General features: G+C 43.1%; 1 protein-coding gene across 1 annotated transcript in view; it reads right to left on the minus strand.

Moving 5' to 3' along the window:
* The window catches only part of IQCA1 (IQ motif containing with AAA domain 1), a 122,367-nt gene that overhangs the window by 49,376 nt on the left and 52,286 nt on the right, over positions 1-20,705 (minus strand). Inside the window, exons 7-8 of the mRNA XM_064585845.1 lie at positions 12,097-12,181; positions 2,570-2,698 (exon numbers count right to left, since the gene is read on the minus strand). Coding sequence (XP_064441915.1) covers positions 2,570-2,698; positions 12,097-12,181 — 214 coding nt within the window. The remainder of the gene's footprint in view (positions 1-2,569; positions 2,699-12,096; positions 12,182-20,705) is intronic.

Consider the following 20,705-nt stretch of genomic DNA (forward strand, 5'->3'; position numbering starts at 1 on the left):
CTCCAAACTTGGGAGCAGCCAAATATATAAACCAATTAATAACAAAATTAAAGAAACATATTGATAATAATACAATAATAATAGGGGACTTTAACACCTCACTCACAGCAATGGATAGATCATCTAAGCAGAAGATCAACAAGAAAACAAGGGCTTTGAATGACACACTGGACCAGATGGACTTCACAGATATATATGAGGGCATTGCATCCTAAAGCAACAGAATACACATTCTTCTCGAGTGCTCATGGAACATTGTCCAGAATAGATCACATACTGGGTCACAAATTAGGTCTCAACCAGTACCAAAAGATTGGGATTATTCCCTGCATATTTTTAGACCACAGTGCTTTGAAACTTGAACTCAATCACAAGGGGAAATTTGGAAGGAACTCAAATACTTGGAAGATAAAGAGCATCCTACTAAAGAATGAATGGATCAACCAGGAAATTAAAGAAGAATTAAAAAATTCTTGGAAACAAATGAAAATGAAAACACAACTGCTCAAAACCATTGGGATGCAGCAAAGGTGGCCCTAAGAGGGAAGTACATAGCAATACGAGCCTTTCTCAAAAAATTAGAAAAAAGTCTCAAATACACAAACTAACCTTACACCTATAGGAGCTGGAGAAAGAACAGCAAATAAAGCCTAAACCCAGCAGGAGAAGAGAAATAATAAAGATCAGAGCAGAAATCAATGAAATAGAAACTAAAAGAACAGTAGAACAGTAGAACAGATCAATGAAACTAGAAGCTGTTTCTTTGAAATTAACAAGATCAATAAACCTCCAGCCAGACTTACCAAAAACAAAAGAGAAAAGACCCAAATTAATAAAATCATGAATGAAAGAGGAGAAATCACAACCAACACCAAGCAAATACAAACAATTTTAAGAACATATTATGAGCAACTATATGCCAACAAATTAGGCAATCTAGAAGAAATGGATGCATTCCTAGAAACTTGTAAACCACCAAAACTGAAAGAGGAAAAAACAGAAAACCTGAACAGACCCATAACCAGCAAGGAAATTGAAGCAGTAATCAACAAACAAGAAGAGTCCAGGGCTGGATGGCTTCCCAGGGGAATTCTACCAAACATTTAAAGAAGAACTGATACCTATTCTTCTGAAGCTATTTCAAAAAGTAGAAATGGAAGGAAAACTTCCAAACTAGTTCTATGAGGCCAGCATTACCTTGATCCCAAAACCAGACAAAGACCCCACCAAAAAGGAGAATTACAGACCAATATCCCTGATAAACATGGATGCCAAAATTCTCACCAAGATACTGGCCAACAGGATCCAACAGTACATTAGAAGGATTATTCACCATGACCATGTGGGATTTATTCCTGGGCTACAAGGAGGGTTCAATATTCGCAGACCAATCAATGTGATACATCCCATTAATAAAAGAAAGGACAAGAACAATATGATCCTCTCAATGCAGAAAAAAGCATTTGACAAAATACAGCATCCTTTCTTGATTAAAACTCTTCACAGTGTAGGGATAGAGGGTACATACCTCAATGTCATAAAAGCCATCTATGAAAAGCCTACAGTGAATATCATTCTCAAGGGGGAAAAATTGAGACTTTTGGAGAGAGTTCTGGAGTTTGGGTACTGTCATTGTATATCCACCATCCTCCTTTCTCCCCTGCTCACAATTTCTGACTCCTTGGTCCAATCACTTGTCCTTGATGATGCAGCCTGTCCCATTTCTCTCCCGAACCCACCTCCCGGAACATGAGGAATGTGACCACTGCTGCCTGAGCAAGAGCTGGGTCTCTGTCTCTGGACAGAGTCACAGATGGATCATAACCCTTAAGGATCCATTCTCCTGAGTCAATTCAGATCAGAGTTTTGGTCAGCTGTGAAGGAGGATCTGTCTGTGCAGACATGCTTCTTTAAACATAATCATGCTTTAGGATGATTCCAGCTTCCAGTCCGAGCTCCATCTCCCATAGATGGAGTTTCTGCTGAGAGAATGCTGTCCTGGGAGTGCACCTCTCCACATGCTCGAGGGTGAAGACCCCTCCAGTTTCTGCCCTAGGATAGCCGCCCCTCCTCCCCCACTGCACAAGGGGAGGCCTGGCCCAAAGTGACACTATTTGAATTCGGATTTCCTTTGGGTAGTAAGAAACAAAAACTTCCAATAAAATATATCCAATAAGTCAACATGAAGTGAAAAATTTGAACAAACTCACTTCGGTTAAAGTAGTTATTATTTTGACTTTGCAGTGGTCACCTGGTCTCTACCTTGAGGAAAGACGAGGGGGATCATTTATTTTGAGGAATAAAAAGTCAAAGCTATCACATATGTGAATAACACATAAAGTATCGAAGTCATTAAAACCACCTTTATCCTAATAGGTCTTTATTATAAATCATAGAGAGGATGATGACCGGTGATCGAGCAACATAAAAAAATATTGAAAAACAGCTGGTAGAACGGTTTCCTAGGAAACGAATGAGTGCGATCTCAGGAGAGTTGAGATCATGCCACTGATTCAAAGCAAAGAAGCCACTTAAAAGAAAATTTCTTTTAAAATTCCAAATTCCTTACCTTGTTTTTTTCTTTTGTGCCTTTCTTTTCCTTTTCTTTTTTAGGTTTCTTGGATGTCGTGGCCTTCTTCTTATTCTTCTTTTTGTTTTTCTCCTCTTCTTCTTGGTTTGCAATAATATCCTCAGTAACCTGGCAAGAAACACAAAATAAGCATCGCGCTTTCATGGAGCCCGATCAAGATGAGGACTGTTTTACCTGTCTGGAGGAAGTATTTGTGCTGATCAGTGCCCGCTCCCTCCTTGTCCTGCTCTGGGTCTGAGGTCGACCCTCGTGGGGACACCACCGGCTGCCGCCTGCCCCTGGTTGGATTCATCGGTGAGGCAGCAGTCGGACCTCAGGGGGCAGATGAGAGGGAAGTTGGACATTTCTGAACTCAGTCCCCCCACCCCCCCCAGTTCAGAGCTGCTCTGGCCCCCAGGGCTGCCATGAACATGAGGGAGGTCATGGCTTCCTCAGTGTCTTTGCCACAGCCAGGGTGCCAGGCCCGCCCACACCTCTTCAGTAAAAAAACCCCATATAATCTGTTCTATACAGCAGGTATTTGCTGAGCTCCCACTTGCTGTGGCAGAGAGAGACTTCTGGGAGATATGAAGCTGTAGACCCTAGGTCACATCACTGGTCATGTGACCGAGGTAAGTGGCATACCAGCTCTGGGACCTAGTTTCCTAGTTTCATTTTCTAAAATCAAGTCAGTATTTCCATCCATTGGACTTACGATAAACCAAGCATGGTTCTAAGAGCTGCACAAAGATGAACTCATTTACTGCTAAATGCAGCCTAGGGATGCGAGCTGTTACCAGCCCGTTTTATTGATAAGAGAACAGGGCACAAAGAGTTCAGTCTCGTGGCCAAGGACACACAGCTGGTGAGTGCTGAGGTGGGATTCAAACAGGCGCTAACCAGGATGAATTTCACAACATAGAAAGAAAAGAGGCAAGATGTGGAACAACATATGTAAATTTATTCTATCGTACAAAATGCATATGGTTAAATAAAAAAATAACACTCTACAGTTTCAGGATATATACATATGTAGTCAAAGTACACAGAAATATGAGGGAATGACAAACATCAAATTCAGTACAGTGGTTACCTCTGGAGAGCACGGTATGCAATTAAACCAAAGGGCTAGTATCATTGCACGTCTACTATGTTCTACCAAACCATCCTCCTGGGATCCAGTCTACTTGTTTATGCCTTATTAGTGATTTACTACAGTGCTGAAGTTTATTTTCTAGTATTATATTTTGATATTTCTACCTATGTTGTTCTTAGGAGTTTAGTTCACACTTTTAAAAGTATAACAGACAGCTTTACTGTGAACAAAGTAGGATATTCTGGTCTCATCTGGACTTGAAAAAAACACCACCACTATAGCCATTAGTCACGTGCCCTCTTCCCACTATCTGCAGGCCAACCCATCCCCTAGGCTCCCGTGAAGCTCTCGGTATGATGAGGCTCAGGAAAAGGGTGCTGGCGAGCATAAGAGGTGATGTATGTGTTGTGCACATTATTTGGTAATAAAAAACGTGTCTCTAGATGGAATTAAAAGTCCCTTGTCCAAGTGGCAATGTTTTCCTTGGGGATCAGGTTCACTTCAACGCATAGAGCTAAATCGTGGTTGCTCAGGATTTTATGTTTGAAGCACTTAGGAAACATGAGCATTTTTTTTTTGGTCCTTGGAAGTTTGTAAGCTTTCAGAAATGTACCAACAATTTTTAAAAAATGACCTGATGTATAAACTGTGAGCAGCTACAAAAAGGAGGAATCCTTATTTGTGGAACATACAATTCAGCGTATCTTGTAAATCCTTCTCCATTGTACTATTTATTTCCTCTATATCCTTACTTAATTTATTTAATACTTTGATAAATACGTTCACGTGGCCCACAATTCAAAACTTACAAAAGTTCAAGTCATGAAATGTTCCATTCTTATGCTGTGAGCCAGCCAGCAAGATCCGCTTTCTAAAGCAGCCCCAATACCTTGGAGATGCTTCCAGAGACATTTTATATAGCTATATGCAAATACACCTACGTACACACACACACATACACACACACACACCGCTGTGTTATGTTCGCCAGCCACACGCTTGAAAATGGTGTGTGATTGGAAGTTTGTCTCTTTTTTAAGCCAATGTTGAATTTGCTTTGCTCTTGATTTTCAACTCTAGCAAAATCTTCCAAAGTAACTAATATGTACACGTGTACACACAGATACACAATTAAACATAGATGGGCCATTTTATTCCAATGTCAGTGTCTCATACGCGCTGCCCTTGTGCATTTTCCTCCTACTAATGTCCCTGGCTTTCTTAGCAGTACATAAAGAGCTTCCCTGTTCTGTTTGTATGGGTGTGCTGTGGATGATCTGGCCATTCTCCTACCAATGGAATTAGGTTGTTTCCAATTGTCTGCTGTTACTAATAATGCTGCACACATAAATGCCCACAAATATAATTTTGCAGGCGTATGAGCATATTTGCAAGATAAATTCCTAAAAGTAGAAATGCTGGATCAAGGGTATGTAGGTACATTTTTAATACTGTCAAACTGCCTCCATTGGGCTGTGCCAATTCACCCCTCTGCCCGCCATGCGGGCGACCGCTGGTTTCCCCATATGCTCTGACACAGTGTGACACGGTGTCTAATGTTTGCCAACTGAACAGCTGAAGAAATGGTCTGTCGTTGTAGTTCTTTTGGGTTTTTTTAGATGCCAGTGGTGAATTTATTTTGCTCACGCGCTTCAGCTATAACAAAACCTCCCAAAGTGAGGAGTGCCCTCGATTGCCCTGTTAAGTCAGCCACCATATTTTTAGTAAACTGTGGTGTCTGAAGGCCAAATCTGGCCTACCACCTGTTTTCTTTTATAAGAATATAATATATTATAATTTTATTGAGACATATTTTACATAGTATACATCCATCCATTCCAAGGGTACGATTCAATCATTTTAAGTACGTCTACCAAGTCCGGCAACCATCACCATGAGCCAGTTTTGGAACATTTCCATCACCCCAGTGTGACCCCTCATGTCCACTGTCAGTCTTTCCTTTTCCTTCATTCCTTGCCAGGTCTCTTCTAATCGCCTCCCTGCCTCTATTCACTTTGTCTGGATGTTTCCTGTAAATGGAATCACATAATATGTGGTCTCTTAGGTCTGGTTCCTTTCCCTTTGCATCATGGATTTGAGTCTCCCCATGTTGTAGCATATCCCAATTGGTGTTTCATTTTTTATAGGAAATCCAAATAATATTCCATCGCTGATGCACTACATTTGCCTATCCAGTCACCAGTTGATGGATATTTAAGCTGTTCCAAATTTTTGACTATTATGAGTAATGCCCCTATATTCATGTACAAACTTCTTTGTGTGGACACATTCTCATTTCTCTTGGATAGAGTACCAACAGTGGGCTGCTGGCTCATTTGGTACGTTTATGTTTAACTTTTTTTAAAAAAATTTTTTGTATTGTTATGTTAATCACCATACATTACATCATTAGTTTTTGATGTAGTGTTCCATGATTCATTGTTTGTGCGTAACACCCAGTGCTCCATGCAGAACGTGCCCTCTTTAATACCCATCACCAGGCTAACCCACCCTCCCACTCCCCTCCCCTCTAGAACCCTCAGTTTGTTTTTCAGAGTCCATTGTCTCTCATGGTCCGTCTCCCCCTCCGATTTCACCCCCTTCATTCTTCCCCTCCCGCTACCTTCTTCTTTTTTTTTTTCTTAACATATATTGCATTATTTGTTTCAGAGGTACAGATCTGTGATTCAACAGTCTTGCACAATTCACAGCGCTCATCATAGCACATACCCTCCCCAGTGTCTATCACCCAGCCACCCCATCCCTCCCACCCAACCCCCCACTCCAGCAACCCTCAGTTTGTTTCCTGAGATTAAGAATTCCTCATATCAGTGAGGTCATATGATACATGTCTTTCTCTGATTGACTTATTTCGCTCAGCATAACACCCTCCAGTTCCATCCACGTCATTGCAAATGGCAAGATCTCATTCCTTTTGATGGCTGCATAACATTCCATTGTATATATATACCACATCTTCTTTATCCATTCATCTGTCAATGGACATCTTGGCTCTTTCCACAGTTTGGCTATTGTGGACATTGCTGCTATAAACATCGGGGTGCATGTACCTCTTCGATTCCCTACATTTGTATCTTTGGGGTAAATACCCAGTAGTGCAATTGCTGGATCATATGGTAGCTCTATTTTCAACTTTTTGAGGAACCTCCATACAGTTTTCCAGAGTGGCTGCACCTCAGCAGAGACTTTTAAAAGTTCCAACTTTGTGCTCCGCGGCTCTATCACTCGCCAGAAGCGGCCGACGGAGGCCCCTCCCCCGCCGTCTATCCTCCCGAATATCGCCTCGGATTCACTTCTCCGCACGTCCTACCTTCCAGAAAGTGGTCGCTTTTCTGATGAGAGAGTTGTTGCTCTTCTTTTCTTCGATCTCCTGTTGAGTTCGTAGGTGCTCAGGATGGTTTGATCCCTATCCAGCTGAATTCCTGAGAGGAGACGAAATCCAGGTCTCCTACTCCTCCGCCATCTTGCTCTGGCCCCCTCCGTTTATGTTTAACTTTTAAGAAAGGGACAAGCGTTTCCCAAAATGGCTGTGCCATTTTGCATTCCTACCAGCAACATAGGAGGGTTCCTTTTCCTCTACACCCTCTACATTTTTTACTGTCTGTCTTCTTGATTATGGCCATCCTAGTGGGAATGAAATGGTCTCACTGTAGTTTTATGTTTTATCTCCCTAAAGACTAAGGATGCCAAGCATCTTTTCATGTGCCAATTAACTATTCATTTAGGATCCTTTGTGAATTGTCTATTCAAGTTTTTTTTTTTTTTAAGATTTTATTTATTTATTTGAAAGAGAAGGAGAGAGAGAGCACATAAGCAGAGGCAGAGGGAGAGGGAGAAGCAGACTTCCCACCGAGCAGGGACCCCGATGTGGGACTCGATACCAGGACCCTGGGATCATGACCTGAGCCGAAGGCAGACGCTTAACGACTGAGCCACCCAGCCACCCCATCTATTCAAGTCTTTTGCCCATTTTTTGATTGAATTGTCTTCTTATTGAGACACAAGAATTCTTTGTTTATCCTGGATACAAACCCCTTATCAGGTATTCGTTTTCAAATATCTTCCCCCAGTATGTTTTTGTCTTTGTATTTTCTTGATGGCATCTTTTGAGGTGCAAAAGTTTTGAATTTTGATGAGGTTCAATTTATCAATTTTGTCTGTCAGTGTAGTTTTAATTTGCGTTTCTGTTATACGTATGGGGTTGATCATCTTTTTATATGTTGAACATCTTTTATTATGTTTCAAACCCATTTACATTTTCTTTTCCGAGAAATGTCTGTTCATATCCTTTGGCTTTTTAAAATATTGGGTTATTGATCTTTATTTTTATAGAGCTGTAGGAGCTCTTTATATATGAGAAAAATGATCTCCTGTGTGGGGTGCTCATTACAAGTAATTATCCTACTGAGTCATCTGTCATTTGACTTCACTTGGGGTCTGTTTTGCCATGCCGGTTAGAAAATTTTTGTGTGTATCATTTAAAATTTCATTTTTTTTCTTCCACGACCCCTGGGTTGTGCAATGGAGGTAGAAATGTCTTTCCCACTCTGAGGTTATAACATTTCTTCCTTGGCCTCTTCTAGATCTTTTCTGTTTTTGTTTTGTTTGGCACTTAAATCTTTGACCCATCTGGAATCATTCTGGGGTGAGGTATAAAGAAATAGAGATTTAATTTTCTTCTTTCTTTCAGATGACAACCTGGTTACTCTAATCCCATTTATTAAATTTTCCCCCTTACCTAAGAAAGGCGCCATGCCATCTTTATTATGTACTAAATTGGCATATGTATTTGGGTATATTTCTTGATTTTCTATTCTTTTCCACTGATGTGTCTTTCTAGTTATTTATCTGTGCCGATGGGTTCTTAATAGCATGGCCCAATACTGCACAGCTACTTCCTTCTCATTACATTGTGTAATTACATTCAGAATTTTACTGGTTTTTCTTGGCTATTTACTTTCACCTAAAGTTTAGAATCAGGCTGGTCACCTTTGGAGTGGCCTGCCCTACCTCCAACATAACGCCATCTGTGTTTTTGTGTAGATCACATCACACGTGCAAATGATGTTTGGGAGAAGTGATGTATTTGCAATGTGGAGTATCCCTACCTAAGAACACGGTGTGCTTTTCCCTCTTTCCATTTGTATCCCTCACACTTTTTAAAAACTTTTCTTCACACAAAACACACATTTATTATTACGTTTGTTCCTGGATGCTTTATCTTTGTATTGTTGGTGCTGTTGTAAATGGACTGTTTTGTTGTATTTTCTATATGGCCGTTGTTTGTACATACCAGTGCTTTTGCTCTCTGTAACTCCCCATCTTCCTTCTTACACTGTTTAGTTTTCAATTTATTCTCTTTGCTTTTCTAAGTGTAGAGCATACCTGCAAAAAGTGATCATTTTGCTTCTTCCGTTCCATATATCTCTACGTTCTTTCTTGTATCCAACAGAGTTCATAGATCCTAGGGGACAGCAGTGACAATGGCCATCCTTGTATTTTTCATGACATTGGTGGAATTGTTTCTAGTGAATTTCATTAAGCATAATATTAGATCTTGAACTAAGAAATACTTTGTCATGTTGAAGAAGTATCCCTATATTCTAATTTTTTTGTTTTATTTTTAAAAATCAAGAATGGATGTTGAATTTGTAAAAGACCCCATCAGCATCCAGAGAGATGCACTTATGGTTTTCCCTTTTGGATCTCTTTATAGGATGCAGTGTATCCACAGACATCCTCAACCCCAGCCATTCTTGCATTCTGGAATAAATGCCGCTTGATTGTGGTGTTTTGCTTGTTTAATGTGCTGCTGGTTTTGGCATGATAATATTTCAGCTTGAATTTTTGCATTAATACTTGTAAGGGAGACTAATCTGTGATTCTCTTTGCATTTGGTCTTCTCTGGGAGTGTTGGTATCAACGTGATTATGCTCACTTTGTAGAAAGTGTTTGTACTGCTTGTTTTTTAACAAATATAAAGTTGACTCTTTAAGTACACATTATAATGGTTATGCTTGGTCTGTCTCTTCATCCTCCTCCTCCCCTCAGTGACAATTATTACGATGTCCTGCGAGATTTCCACGTGTACTGTTGCAGGTGCGCTACACGAGTCACCTCATCTAATCGTTACATCGGCGCAGGGAGGGAGGCGCATAGGGAAGGAGCCCCCTGAGGCTGCAGACCTGGCAGGTGGGGGGACAGTGTTTCATCACCTCTACCCTGTTTAGACTCTTCCATCACCTGTCTTTACAAGTCATGCTGCTTTGTGGCCTTCTTTGTCTTATTTTAATGTATTAGCCAGACATCTTCATCTTCTTCTGTTTTTAGCCAACATTAACCCTACTCTCGAATGTTTCTTGTGTACACAATGTAGTCATTGCACCAACATGCTTAATCCTGTAATTATTACCTTTCTAAACTAACATGAAACACATTTAGTCCCTGGCCATGGACTTTCACGACACAGCTTGGTCCTGACAATTTAGCTGCAGCGACAGGACCTCACAGGGTAACAAAGGGAAATAACACCAGGTCGAAAGGACAGTCACTCAAGGCAGGGCTTGATGAACTGCCACACTGTAGGGTGGATAGTATGTGTTCACTGAGTTCTGAGGAGGACAGGAGTCTGCCAGAGGCTGGAGCGAGGGCTGAGGAGCTGTGTCAGCTCCTGACAGGGAGGTGGGGAAGAGCACGTCCCTCTGACCCTGATGGCTCACTCGGGGGAGCACGGGGGGACGGGAGGCTGACCGTGGGGTCAGGAGTGCTGAGGTGGAGAAACCCTGATTTGTAGCAGAGCTTTTACTGTTGTGTAGTGCTTCATGCTCCCTAACTGGTTCCCTGCTCTCTTTGTCAGTGCTATAAACGGGGCGGCCCCCAACAGCTGTTTCAATCATCTATGGCAGGGGTCGGCAAATCATATGCATGGGCCAAATCTGGGCTGCTGCCCAGTTTGTAAATAAAACTTTATTGAAACACAGCCATGCCCATTCATTACCTACGGTCTGTGTCCACTTTCATGCTGGAACAGAAGAGTTGGGTCGTTGTGGCAGAGGATCTGTGTTCCATAGCCTCAAATATTTATTATTTGGTCCCTTATGACAAAAGTTGGTTGTCTCTGGTCTATGGCAACTTGTCTAATTATTTGTTTCATGTAAACTCCTTAAATAGCATTTATGGGTCAAAGAGTATACACATTAAACATCTGATGTTTACTTGGTCCATGTCCCTCAAAAAGGTCATGCCAATTTATGTATTTATGTATCCAGTTACAATATGTGGGAGTGACTTTTCTCCACATGCTCACCAACTCTAGCGATGATTATGATTTAAAATTTTTACCAATCCTATAGGTGAAAAGAGATATAGTAACATTATTTTATATTTGAGTTTCTTTGCTAGTGAGTTTTAAAGTTTTAAAAATTAACATTTTTGCCTTCTTTTCTACTGAGGTGTTTAGATTTTTCTTATTATTTCCTAAGAACCCTTTATGTATGAAAGGTAGCTATTATCACCTATGCTGCAAATATTTTCTCCAGTTTATCATATGATTTTACTTCCAATTATGATATTTTTTGCCATTTGAGTTTTATGTGGTCCAGTATATCAGCTTGAGTATATGAGTGTGAGTTTCACTTTTAATAGCAATGCTTCTAGTGCTCTACTGTTGAGCATGATGCCAATTTTCTCTTGGTTTCTATGATTAATACTCTGAGGTTAAGAACAGTTTTCCTATTTCTAGTTTATTGAGACATCTCTAAAAACAGCCTTAGAAGTCAATTTCATCAGATGCCACTGGAGCATCTACAGAGATGTTTCTGTGGAAGAACATCAGTATGGCAAAGAGCTGACTCTCGACAGGTGAGCAGGAATGAAGCAGGGGACAAGGGGTAGAAGGCCAGCCTGGGATAAGAGGAGAGCATGACGTGCAGAAAGACACTGAAGGTACAGTGACATGGGGCATGAGGAGGGCAGGCGGGTGGACTGCTGGGGCTCATGGAAGGAAGATGGGGGACGAGGGGACAGCAGATGACACTGAGAGGCAAGCAGGGACCAGAACATAAAGGGCCCTTGAAATCAAGCTGCTCAGAATTTACCAAGAAAGTAAGCCCCATGTGTTGTCACGTCTCTTTCAAAGGTTAGGAGGAAGAATGAATTCATTTTGAAATAAATTTAAAAGTACATAATCATGGAACACTACATCAGAAACTAATGATGTAATGTATGGTGATTAACATAACAATAAAAAATTTTTAAAAAGTACATAATTGATGAAACATCGAAATATTTCCACGTAAATATTTGCAGGAGAATAACCCAAAACTAATGACACTATGAACCCATTCAGGTTACAGTTTAAAGAAATGGGATTACAATAGATTTGTGTTTTATTTCTCAAGCATCTCCGTACCTGTTGTGGGGTCTTGTTGGAAAAGATAATGGCAGACCCTCCTTCTTCCACGTTAGGGTATTCAGGAAATGTGCCGGTTAAGTTCCTGAGGAAGAAAGAGAGGGAAATCAAGTAGGAATGATCTCTGTCGTCTCTGTTATACTTCCCACTGGCTGGCTCTGCCCGTGGTAACTGAAATGGGGGAGTGCTCTTAGGGTGGAAGCTTCCTGCCCCTCGCGGCTGGACACAGCGCCTCGAAGGAGCAGCAGGACCCGGCCATGTTCCTAGAGGTTTGCTTCCTCCAGGTAATTGTTACTCCAAGATGGACACACCTCTCTTTAGAACAGATTGTACTCTTCTCCCTCTTTTTTTTTTTTTTAATTATTGAGGTACTCCGTGCTTGAGTTAGGAATGAAGACAGAAGCACAAATCACTTCTTCCTGTTTAAAACTTAGGATAAACACAGGATTTTGAAACTAAACAGAAGGATGGAGTTGTTCGGATGACAAATTTAGTAATAGTGCATGAAATACGCGGGCAAGTTTTGGTTTCCGTGAGGCTAAGGCTCCATTTCGAATGGGTTCCAAATAGTGATTTTTTTGTGTCACCGTATAATTTCTACATTTTAAAAAGCAGACTTTGCAACTTAATATTGAGGAATTTCAGGAGGCATGTGTAGTTACTATTTCTAAGTTCCACGAATCCACCAGCATGGAGAATCTAAGGATTAGAGGAGACAACCGTGCTTAAGATGAGTCCACAGCAGTGGTTCTCAAACTTTTGACTTTGGAGCCTTTTATACTCTTGATAATTTTTTAATATCTCAAGGAGCTTTTGTTTATATGAGTTATAGCTGTTGATATTTACTGTGATAAATATTAAAACCGGGAAATTTCTAAAATACACATTTTAAATTCACTTAAAAATAACAATGATAAACTCATTATATGTTCACATAAATAACATTTTTACTATAATTCCAAAACAAAACAAAACAAAATAGGGAGAAGAGCATTCCCGTTCTGCATCTTTGAAATCTTTTTAATGTCTGGTTTGATGGAAGGTAGCCGCATGCTCATACGTGCTTCTGTATTCATTCTGCCGCATTGTGCTGTTTTGGTTGAAGTTTGGGAAGAAATTCTGTCCTCACATTTGACACATCCCATCATATCAAAATCACATTCATCAATAACTACACTAGTCTCAAAACCGAGACTCTTAAGTAATGGGGAAGCTCTCAGGGCTCACAGAGGTGATTATGAGATTGCCAAAATTTTAATTTTTGCTAGGTCAGAGCTTTTCTTTCAGGCTCCTTTGGTTCACTTTTGAGAAAATGTCTCTCAAAAGCCAAAGTTTGTCAGTCATTTTCTCGAAACGTTCCATGGAAAGTGGCTGGTTCAGCTGCAGGCAGACGACCTCACAGGTTTGCTTCCTAACGGCCACCTTATTTCCACGAGCAGCCCAAGGCTGCACTCCCGATTTTGTCACATAGAATATTAAAAAGCTGTGTAGTCAAGGGTCAAGTCTTAATACAATTATTTTTTACTGTGTCCTCAAGGATATTGTTAAATGAAACTTTTTTTTAGGCAGATGCGTGATGGTGAGGACCACGACGATTCTGAGCTGGGGCCACTGCCTGGTTCATGCTGAGGAGCCAGCACGGCCTGCCTGCTGTGACCCCATTGTTTCCGTGGGATTACTCTGAAAACATTTAAAAATAGTCACATCATTGTCTGGACAAAATATCTCAGGTCTCTTGAACCTTTCCTGTGGGCTCATTCAGTAGGAACATGACTCAGCTCCTCAGCTTTGCTTTGAAAGGAACTGAATACAATGGGGCATGTGTGGACAAATGCAGGGACAAAGACGACAGAGATCACACACTAAGTACGCCATTCTGTCAATGGAGCTGCCATCATTGTAGCTACTTTGGGGGCCTCACGCATTCATTTATCCATCCACCTGTCTGCCCATCCATCCAACCATCTGTCCGTCCATCCAACCATCCATCCTTCCATCCATCCATCCATCCATCCATCCATCCATCCATCCATCCATCCATCCATCCATCCATCCACCAATCCATCCATCCATCCATCCATCCATATAGTCAATCAACAAACACCTGATTAGTACCAACTAGATTCTGGGTGCAGTGATGGGAGAGAGTGATCTGAAGATTAAAATGTCAGCTCTTATCTCAGTGCCCTCACCTTCCACCATCACATGGTTGGTACATAACAGTTGACCTCAGACACTGCTTGTCCACAAGACTCAAATCTCAATGCTTATTAAACTGCCTGACCACAGTCTGTCTTGTTCTGTGCATCACTTGGCCTGCGAATACATTTGGACTAAAAGCTTGAGCACTCTCTCTTCTGTGCACCCACTCACCCATTCCCCCGGCGGCCATCTTTACAGGCAGCTCCGCCGTCTAATTTTACTTCCACACTTCAAAGCTTGAGTGTTTGTGAGGACACAGAACAAACCTAGAAACTTATATAAACTAAAACCCAAAAGGATTTACATGTGCCATTTCTCAAGTAGAATTCTTAATTATATCACACATGCATTGTCATAGTAAGATTTAAAAATATTACATGGTTCATAGTACTTTTTTTAGCAAAATAGTATTAACTATATTTATTTTTAACAGATAAAAGAACATATTAATTTTTTTAGTGACATTAGTTTGAATAATTCATGATAATCTGAAATTGGATGTCTTGACCTTAAAAAATGTAAAAACTGTTGTAAGGTACATATTTAAAAGATATATTTTAAAATTCGTATCTAGAAATGACAGTGTAGCCGTATAGTTTTGTCTCATCTCCCACACACCTGCACACACATGCACACATATACATGCACACATGCACACGCACACGCGCACACACACACACACTTCCCTGTGCTCACACCACCCCATGTTCTTCCTCCCTCATCAAGGAGTCCTCCGTCCCCACGGCATTTGCTTCCCTGCTTTGGGATATTCCAAGTGCGCCCTGGGTTTGCACTGATTGGGCTTCTCTCCTTAGCCTTGTCCCTGTGACTTAGTCACCTAGAGCATGCTGAGAGAACACAGGTTTTGAATTTTATTTTATGTTTCCTTGGCTGCTGGTGGTCACCCTCACATTGATGAGTGACGAGAATATTAGTTTGGTTCCCACTGTGTTTCTGGCAGAAACCGCTGGGGGCTGACAGCATTGGCTGCAGGTGACAGCCCATCTGGGGACTGCTGGGGGAGTAACTGAGGCTCTCCAATGACATGGTGTCAGGAAAGATTACAAGTGGAAACAATGTATCTGGTTTCTGTTGGACTCCACTGCCCCCTCGGGTGTGTCATTCCTGTCTTCGCCTTCTCCATAGTCCCCACATCACCAGGGGCGGAGGTGGTCCTTTCCCTGGGGCACAGACATGGTGTATGCCCACCACCCACAGAGTCTGGACACCACTGGTGCCCATCCAGGCCCCTGTCCAGAAAACCCACCGCTGTGCTTAGGGCTGACACATGGTGGGAACATCGATATCATTCAAACAACCGGAATTGCAAAATGATGGGCTCTTGGCCTGGAAAGTTCTCCTACCCACCCCTCCCCAGGACTCTGCCACCGGTTGTCTGAATGTGTCCTGGGGGAGGAGAGTGGGGAGCTGCCATCAGGCAGAGATGGCTGGCCCCCTCTCTTCACTGGGGACCACTGCTCTCCAGGATGGGCCAGCCTGGTCCGGACCCCCAGGACCTCAGAATGTGCCCTTATTTGGAAATAGGGCCATTGCAGATAGCATTAGTTGAGAGGAGGTCATACTGGGTGGAGTCGGGTGGGCTCAAATCCAGTATGACTAGTGTCTTTATAAAAAGGGGAAATTCGGACCCCAGGACAGACATGCACAGAGCAAGGACCGTGTGAGGACATAGGGAGAAGCTGGCTGTCCACATACCAATGAGAGAGGCCTGGAGCAGCTTTCCCACACGGCCTGTGCAGGGACCAACCCAGCCGATACCATGGAGGTCTTGGACTTGGAGACCCAGACTGTGAGGGAGTGAATTCCAGCTTTTTCAGCTGCCCAGGTCGTGGTACTTGTTATGGTCACCCTAGGAAGCTAATCCATGAGCTTGGTGATGAGTTTGCTGCTTCTGACTTCTGAGGATGATTTACAACTCCATTCCATTCTCTCTGGATCTCTTAGATGGCCAAGTCCTTTTTTTCTGGAAGGTTCTCTTTCTTGGCTTCCTTCTGCCTCTCTCATTCCTCCTCTGACCTTTTAGGCCCCCCCTCCTCTTCCTCACACAGAAGGAGCTCAGATTGCATGGCCTATAATCGGTATTTGAGCTCTCCACTGTCCCTTCCTTCTGAAATGAAGTGCTAATTGGGTTCCCTCCATGCTCTCCTGCCCCTGCTGACCACCTGCTTAGCCTTCTGGGCCAGGGTCTCGTCTCCCCACCTGTAGGTGCTGGGGGACCCAGGGCTCCATCCTTAGGCTCTCTTCTGTGCATACCCATCAGGCTCTCATCCGGTTTCATGGCTTCAGACAGCACCGTGGGCTTCACCTCTCAACGCCCAGTCTCCTACTTGTCTGTCCCTTGGGCTGCAGACCTACATTCAACTGCCTGCCCAGCATCCCCCTCCAAAGTGCAATGAGTTCTTCAAGCCCAGATGGCCCAGACTCAACCCTTGTTCTCACCTTGTCCCCCCAACCTCCTCCTCCTCCTCTTGCATTTCCCCATTTCAGAATATGGGAACTCTTCTAGTCGCTCCAGGGGCAAAAATCTAGAATCCTGCTCGTGTGTTCTCCTCTTTCATATCTCTGTTCAATCCATCCGCCACCCCGGCAGTCCGACCACCTCTCACTGCTTGCACTGGTCCCAGCCACCACCATCTCTCCATGCCTTCCTACAAGGAACTGGATCCTTGCTGCCCCCTCTGCTCCTGTTCCCACTACACTCCTCACAGCAGCCAGAGTGAACCTTTTAAAACAGAAGCCATATCATGCCCTTTCTCTGCTCCAAAGTCTGCCAACTGTCTCACTCAAAGTGAAACCAGTGTCCCCATAATTAACTTATGTCCCTGCTTACGGGCCTCGTTCATGTGCAATTAATAATGCACCCCCTTTCATTCTTAAGTGTCCTGGTTTGCACATTAAATGACTTGGTCTCTCCACTTGCAATGGCCTTTGTAACACTCCCCTGCCACCTCCCTGGCTGGACCTCCACCACCTTCCTCCTGCTCACTTGACCCAGCTACTCCTCTGTCTACCTGGATTCTCCCTCCTCAGAGACATGCTCATCCGCAGAGATAACACACACTGAAATATCATCGTATCAGAGGTCTTCCCTGACTATCTTGCATAAATTAAAATTTTCGGCCAAGTAAAATATGTGTCCCCTTATCTGACAGCCGAAGGCCTTGCTGAGGTAGGTATATCTGGGGTGGAGAAGAACAGGGATGTTTTTGGATAATTACTTTGGTTTCTCTTTGCGGTTTGGAAAACCCTTTAATGGATGCGGGGATCTTCTCTACTTAAATTTTAACACAACAATCTCTGCAAAATGATTATGTTAAACACACTGCCTCTGTGCATAAATACTGAAATCACAGCTTTCCCTCAATTATACTTTGAATCTTGATTCCAAAGACATTTGATTATCTCTGACATTTCATCGTTTTGCTGATTTGCCAAGTTAACGTGCAGCTTGCGCTGTGATGTCATTCCCGGATGCCCCACCCCCACCCCAACTTCCATTTGTCCTCCAATGGCTGCAACAGGCAAGGTCAAAGCAGGCCGGCACCCGACCACCTAATGGAGCAGGTGAGGCAGAAAATGGAACTCGGCACATGGCTGCATGAAAGATCCCCTGGACCATGCGTGGCACGGCTCCCTCATCTCACCAAGTCTACAAAACAGGACGGAAAAGGAGAAGCAAGAAAGGGGAAAACAGTCTGAGAACACAGAGCCTGAGAAGCGGATATGGAGCTTGAAATGACTGGATTCATCAGATATTTCAGAGTCTTAGCATTGAGTCACCGGCCCACCAGATGCCGGCACATCCCGTGGGGGTCACATTTATTTTAAAGCAAGAATTCAGCTTTTTGGAACAAAATTAAATTTGTATTAAAGTAAGCCCAATTTCCAAAAGATAGGCTTTATTTGAGGTGATTCATTGAATCCTGTCCCTAAGTATATTTAGAAAGATTTGAATCTGAACACTGGATGTAGGATATATTACATATTAAACTCTAGAGACTGTTTAGTATTTTTCAAAAATTAATGACATTTCCATATCACTCAGTCTGGACTGCTCCTGGAATAGTACAAAAGAAGGAAGCCGAGGAGCCACCAGGTCCCTGTCCCTGCCAGAGAATGAATCTTCTAGGGGATGATATGTTCTAGTTGTTCCAGGGTTGGACAGCTGTGGTGGTCTTTCCTTCCAGCTTCTTCTATCAGTCCTGTTCTTGACTCCACATTGCACGATCAGAGTTATTTAGGGTAAAGGTCTCCAACCTCTTAGCTCCTAAGCGAGATCTGCACCCATCACACCTGCTCTCCCCTAACTGAGCTTCTGTGTGGGTTTCACAGGTGACAAGGGATCCCACTGTGTGGTCCTAATCTGTTCTCACTTGGTTCTCCCCCACCCCTACCCAAATCCTTGGTCCATGATCTCGCTTCCAAACCCTGTCTTGGCCCTACAGATATGGCGTTTGTTCTGAGCTTCTCTTAGCCCAAGAGAGAAGCTCCATCCTGAGGCACATGGAACCCAAGCTGCCATTCTGCCTGGAGGCCAGTGGCCCCTCCTGCCCACTCTCCATCTCCACAGGGGGAAGTGGGAAGTATCCCTTATTTTATTTTGTACAAATAGTGTTTGCCTGGTTATCTGGGTGGCTCAGGCAATGGTGTTGCCATTTCCTTATCGTGCCTGAAATTTGTTTCCACCAGGGCTCCCCAGTCTGGAGGCAGGGGCCAGAACTGGGGCAGAGAAACTGCCTTTTAGATGCCAAGGTGCCGACCTGGCTTGTCTAAATCTGCCGTGCACTTGACCCAACCCAGTGCAGGTCACCTGAGTTCACACTTTATGGGCATCTCCTGCTAACTACACCAACCTGTTCGGGAAAATCAGAGGTGATTGTCCGGGGGAGGCAGGGTAATGGTGGTACACTGGGAAAAGCCCCCTGGTCACTTCCCAAAAGAAGAGAATTCACACCCAAGCACACCATGTGGCTCTATCTTCCCGCACCAGGAAATGGAAAAAGCTCTTTTGTCAGCCCGGAGCCAAGTGTGTTGAGAAAATGTGATCAATGAGTTATTGTCTCAGCTCCCATTCCAGGACATTTGGGTGGTTATTTCCATACCTGAAATAACCACGGGATGTGTACTGACAGATCTTATAAATATTCTTTTAAAAATTTCCTCATTCTAAATTTTATCAGTGAGATTACTCCAGGGCATGGGGCGTGCTCCCCTCCTGGATGTATGTTTTTTCTCTGGAAGATCTCCTGAGACCTGCTGCTGACAGAAAGCCCTGGGTGAAGAGCCGAGAAAGGAGACCCGAACCTGACTTGGTTGCTTCTCCTGGGCGGGGGGGGTGGGGCCCGGCTTCTCCGGCGATCCGCTCACCTGTTGCACCAATAGGTTAGCTCTCTCCTTCCTCTGATGCCTCCATCATATTGTAAAATGGAAGCCAGATGTGAATTTGAGTTTCTTTGGCTGCTAGTAAGGTTGACACTTTGTTATGTGCCCCATGCATATCTGTGTCTCCTGGTTTCTTGGGTCCACTCTTGTAGCAGAACTTCTAACATCTCATATGCTTGTTGCACGAACATTTACAATGCATTTTCACACATGCCTTTTGCAAAATAGTTTCTCATTTCATCCTTACAGAAATTCTGCGAGATGAGCATTTCTCTCCATTTTGCAAAGGAGGACATTTGGAAACTCAGGAGTTTAAGCAACTTATCCTAAGGCAAATGGTTCCTTATGTGAAGAGCCTGGATTCCGGCTTAGACTTCTACCTGGATGCCCAGGGCGCCCCCGCTCATCACAGCCACTTGCTGTGCTCTAAACACCTTCCACAACGTTTGCCCCAACAATTCTACTGTTATGACTCCTCACAGAAACGAAAGCAGAGGTACTCTGTGATGTGCTGTTTGTACTAGCAAAAAGTGTAAATAATAAAAACTGTAATAAAATTCCGCAAATAATCGCCCACTGGGGAAGGATTCTACAATTATGGTAAAGCCTCGCGGTGGGACTCAACTTCTGGACCTGACTTCATCTCTTCTTCTTTACCTGTTCACTGCGGGCACTTCGTAAGCACTCGTACGGATGAATAAATTCAGCTCTCACCAAGACATATCTGCTCTATACGAATAGTGGGGATGTTAATAGTAGAATATCAAGGAGAAAGAATAGGCTGGGAAGTGATGTGCATTATAGAGGGAAGAAGGAGGAAGAGATCCTCATGTGATGTGCGTTATAGAGGGAAGAGGGAGGAAGAGAGCCTCATGGGTGTGTATTTCTGTCTACAGGTGCGTGGAGACCAGTGAACAGTGACACAGTGTGATGCAGCTGGGGTCACGCACAGCTATGTGGATGGACAGAGGAAGGCCAACAAGCTCTTCCCTGTATGTTTTAGT

Source organism: Mirounga angustirostris, unplaced genomic scaffold (genome assembly GCF_029215605.1).
Source record: "Mirounga angustirostris isolate CCGP_5_RB_7025 unplaced genomic scaffold, mMirAng1.0.hap1 SCAF_3, whole genome shotgun sequence".
Lineage (NCBI taxonomy): Eukaryota > Metazoa > Chordata > Mammalia > Carnivora > Phocidae > Mirounga > Mirounga angustirostris.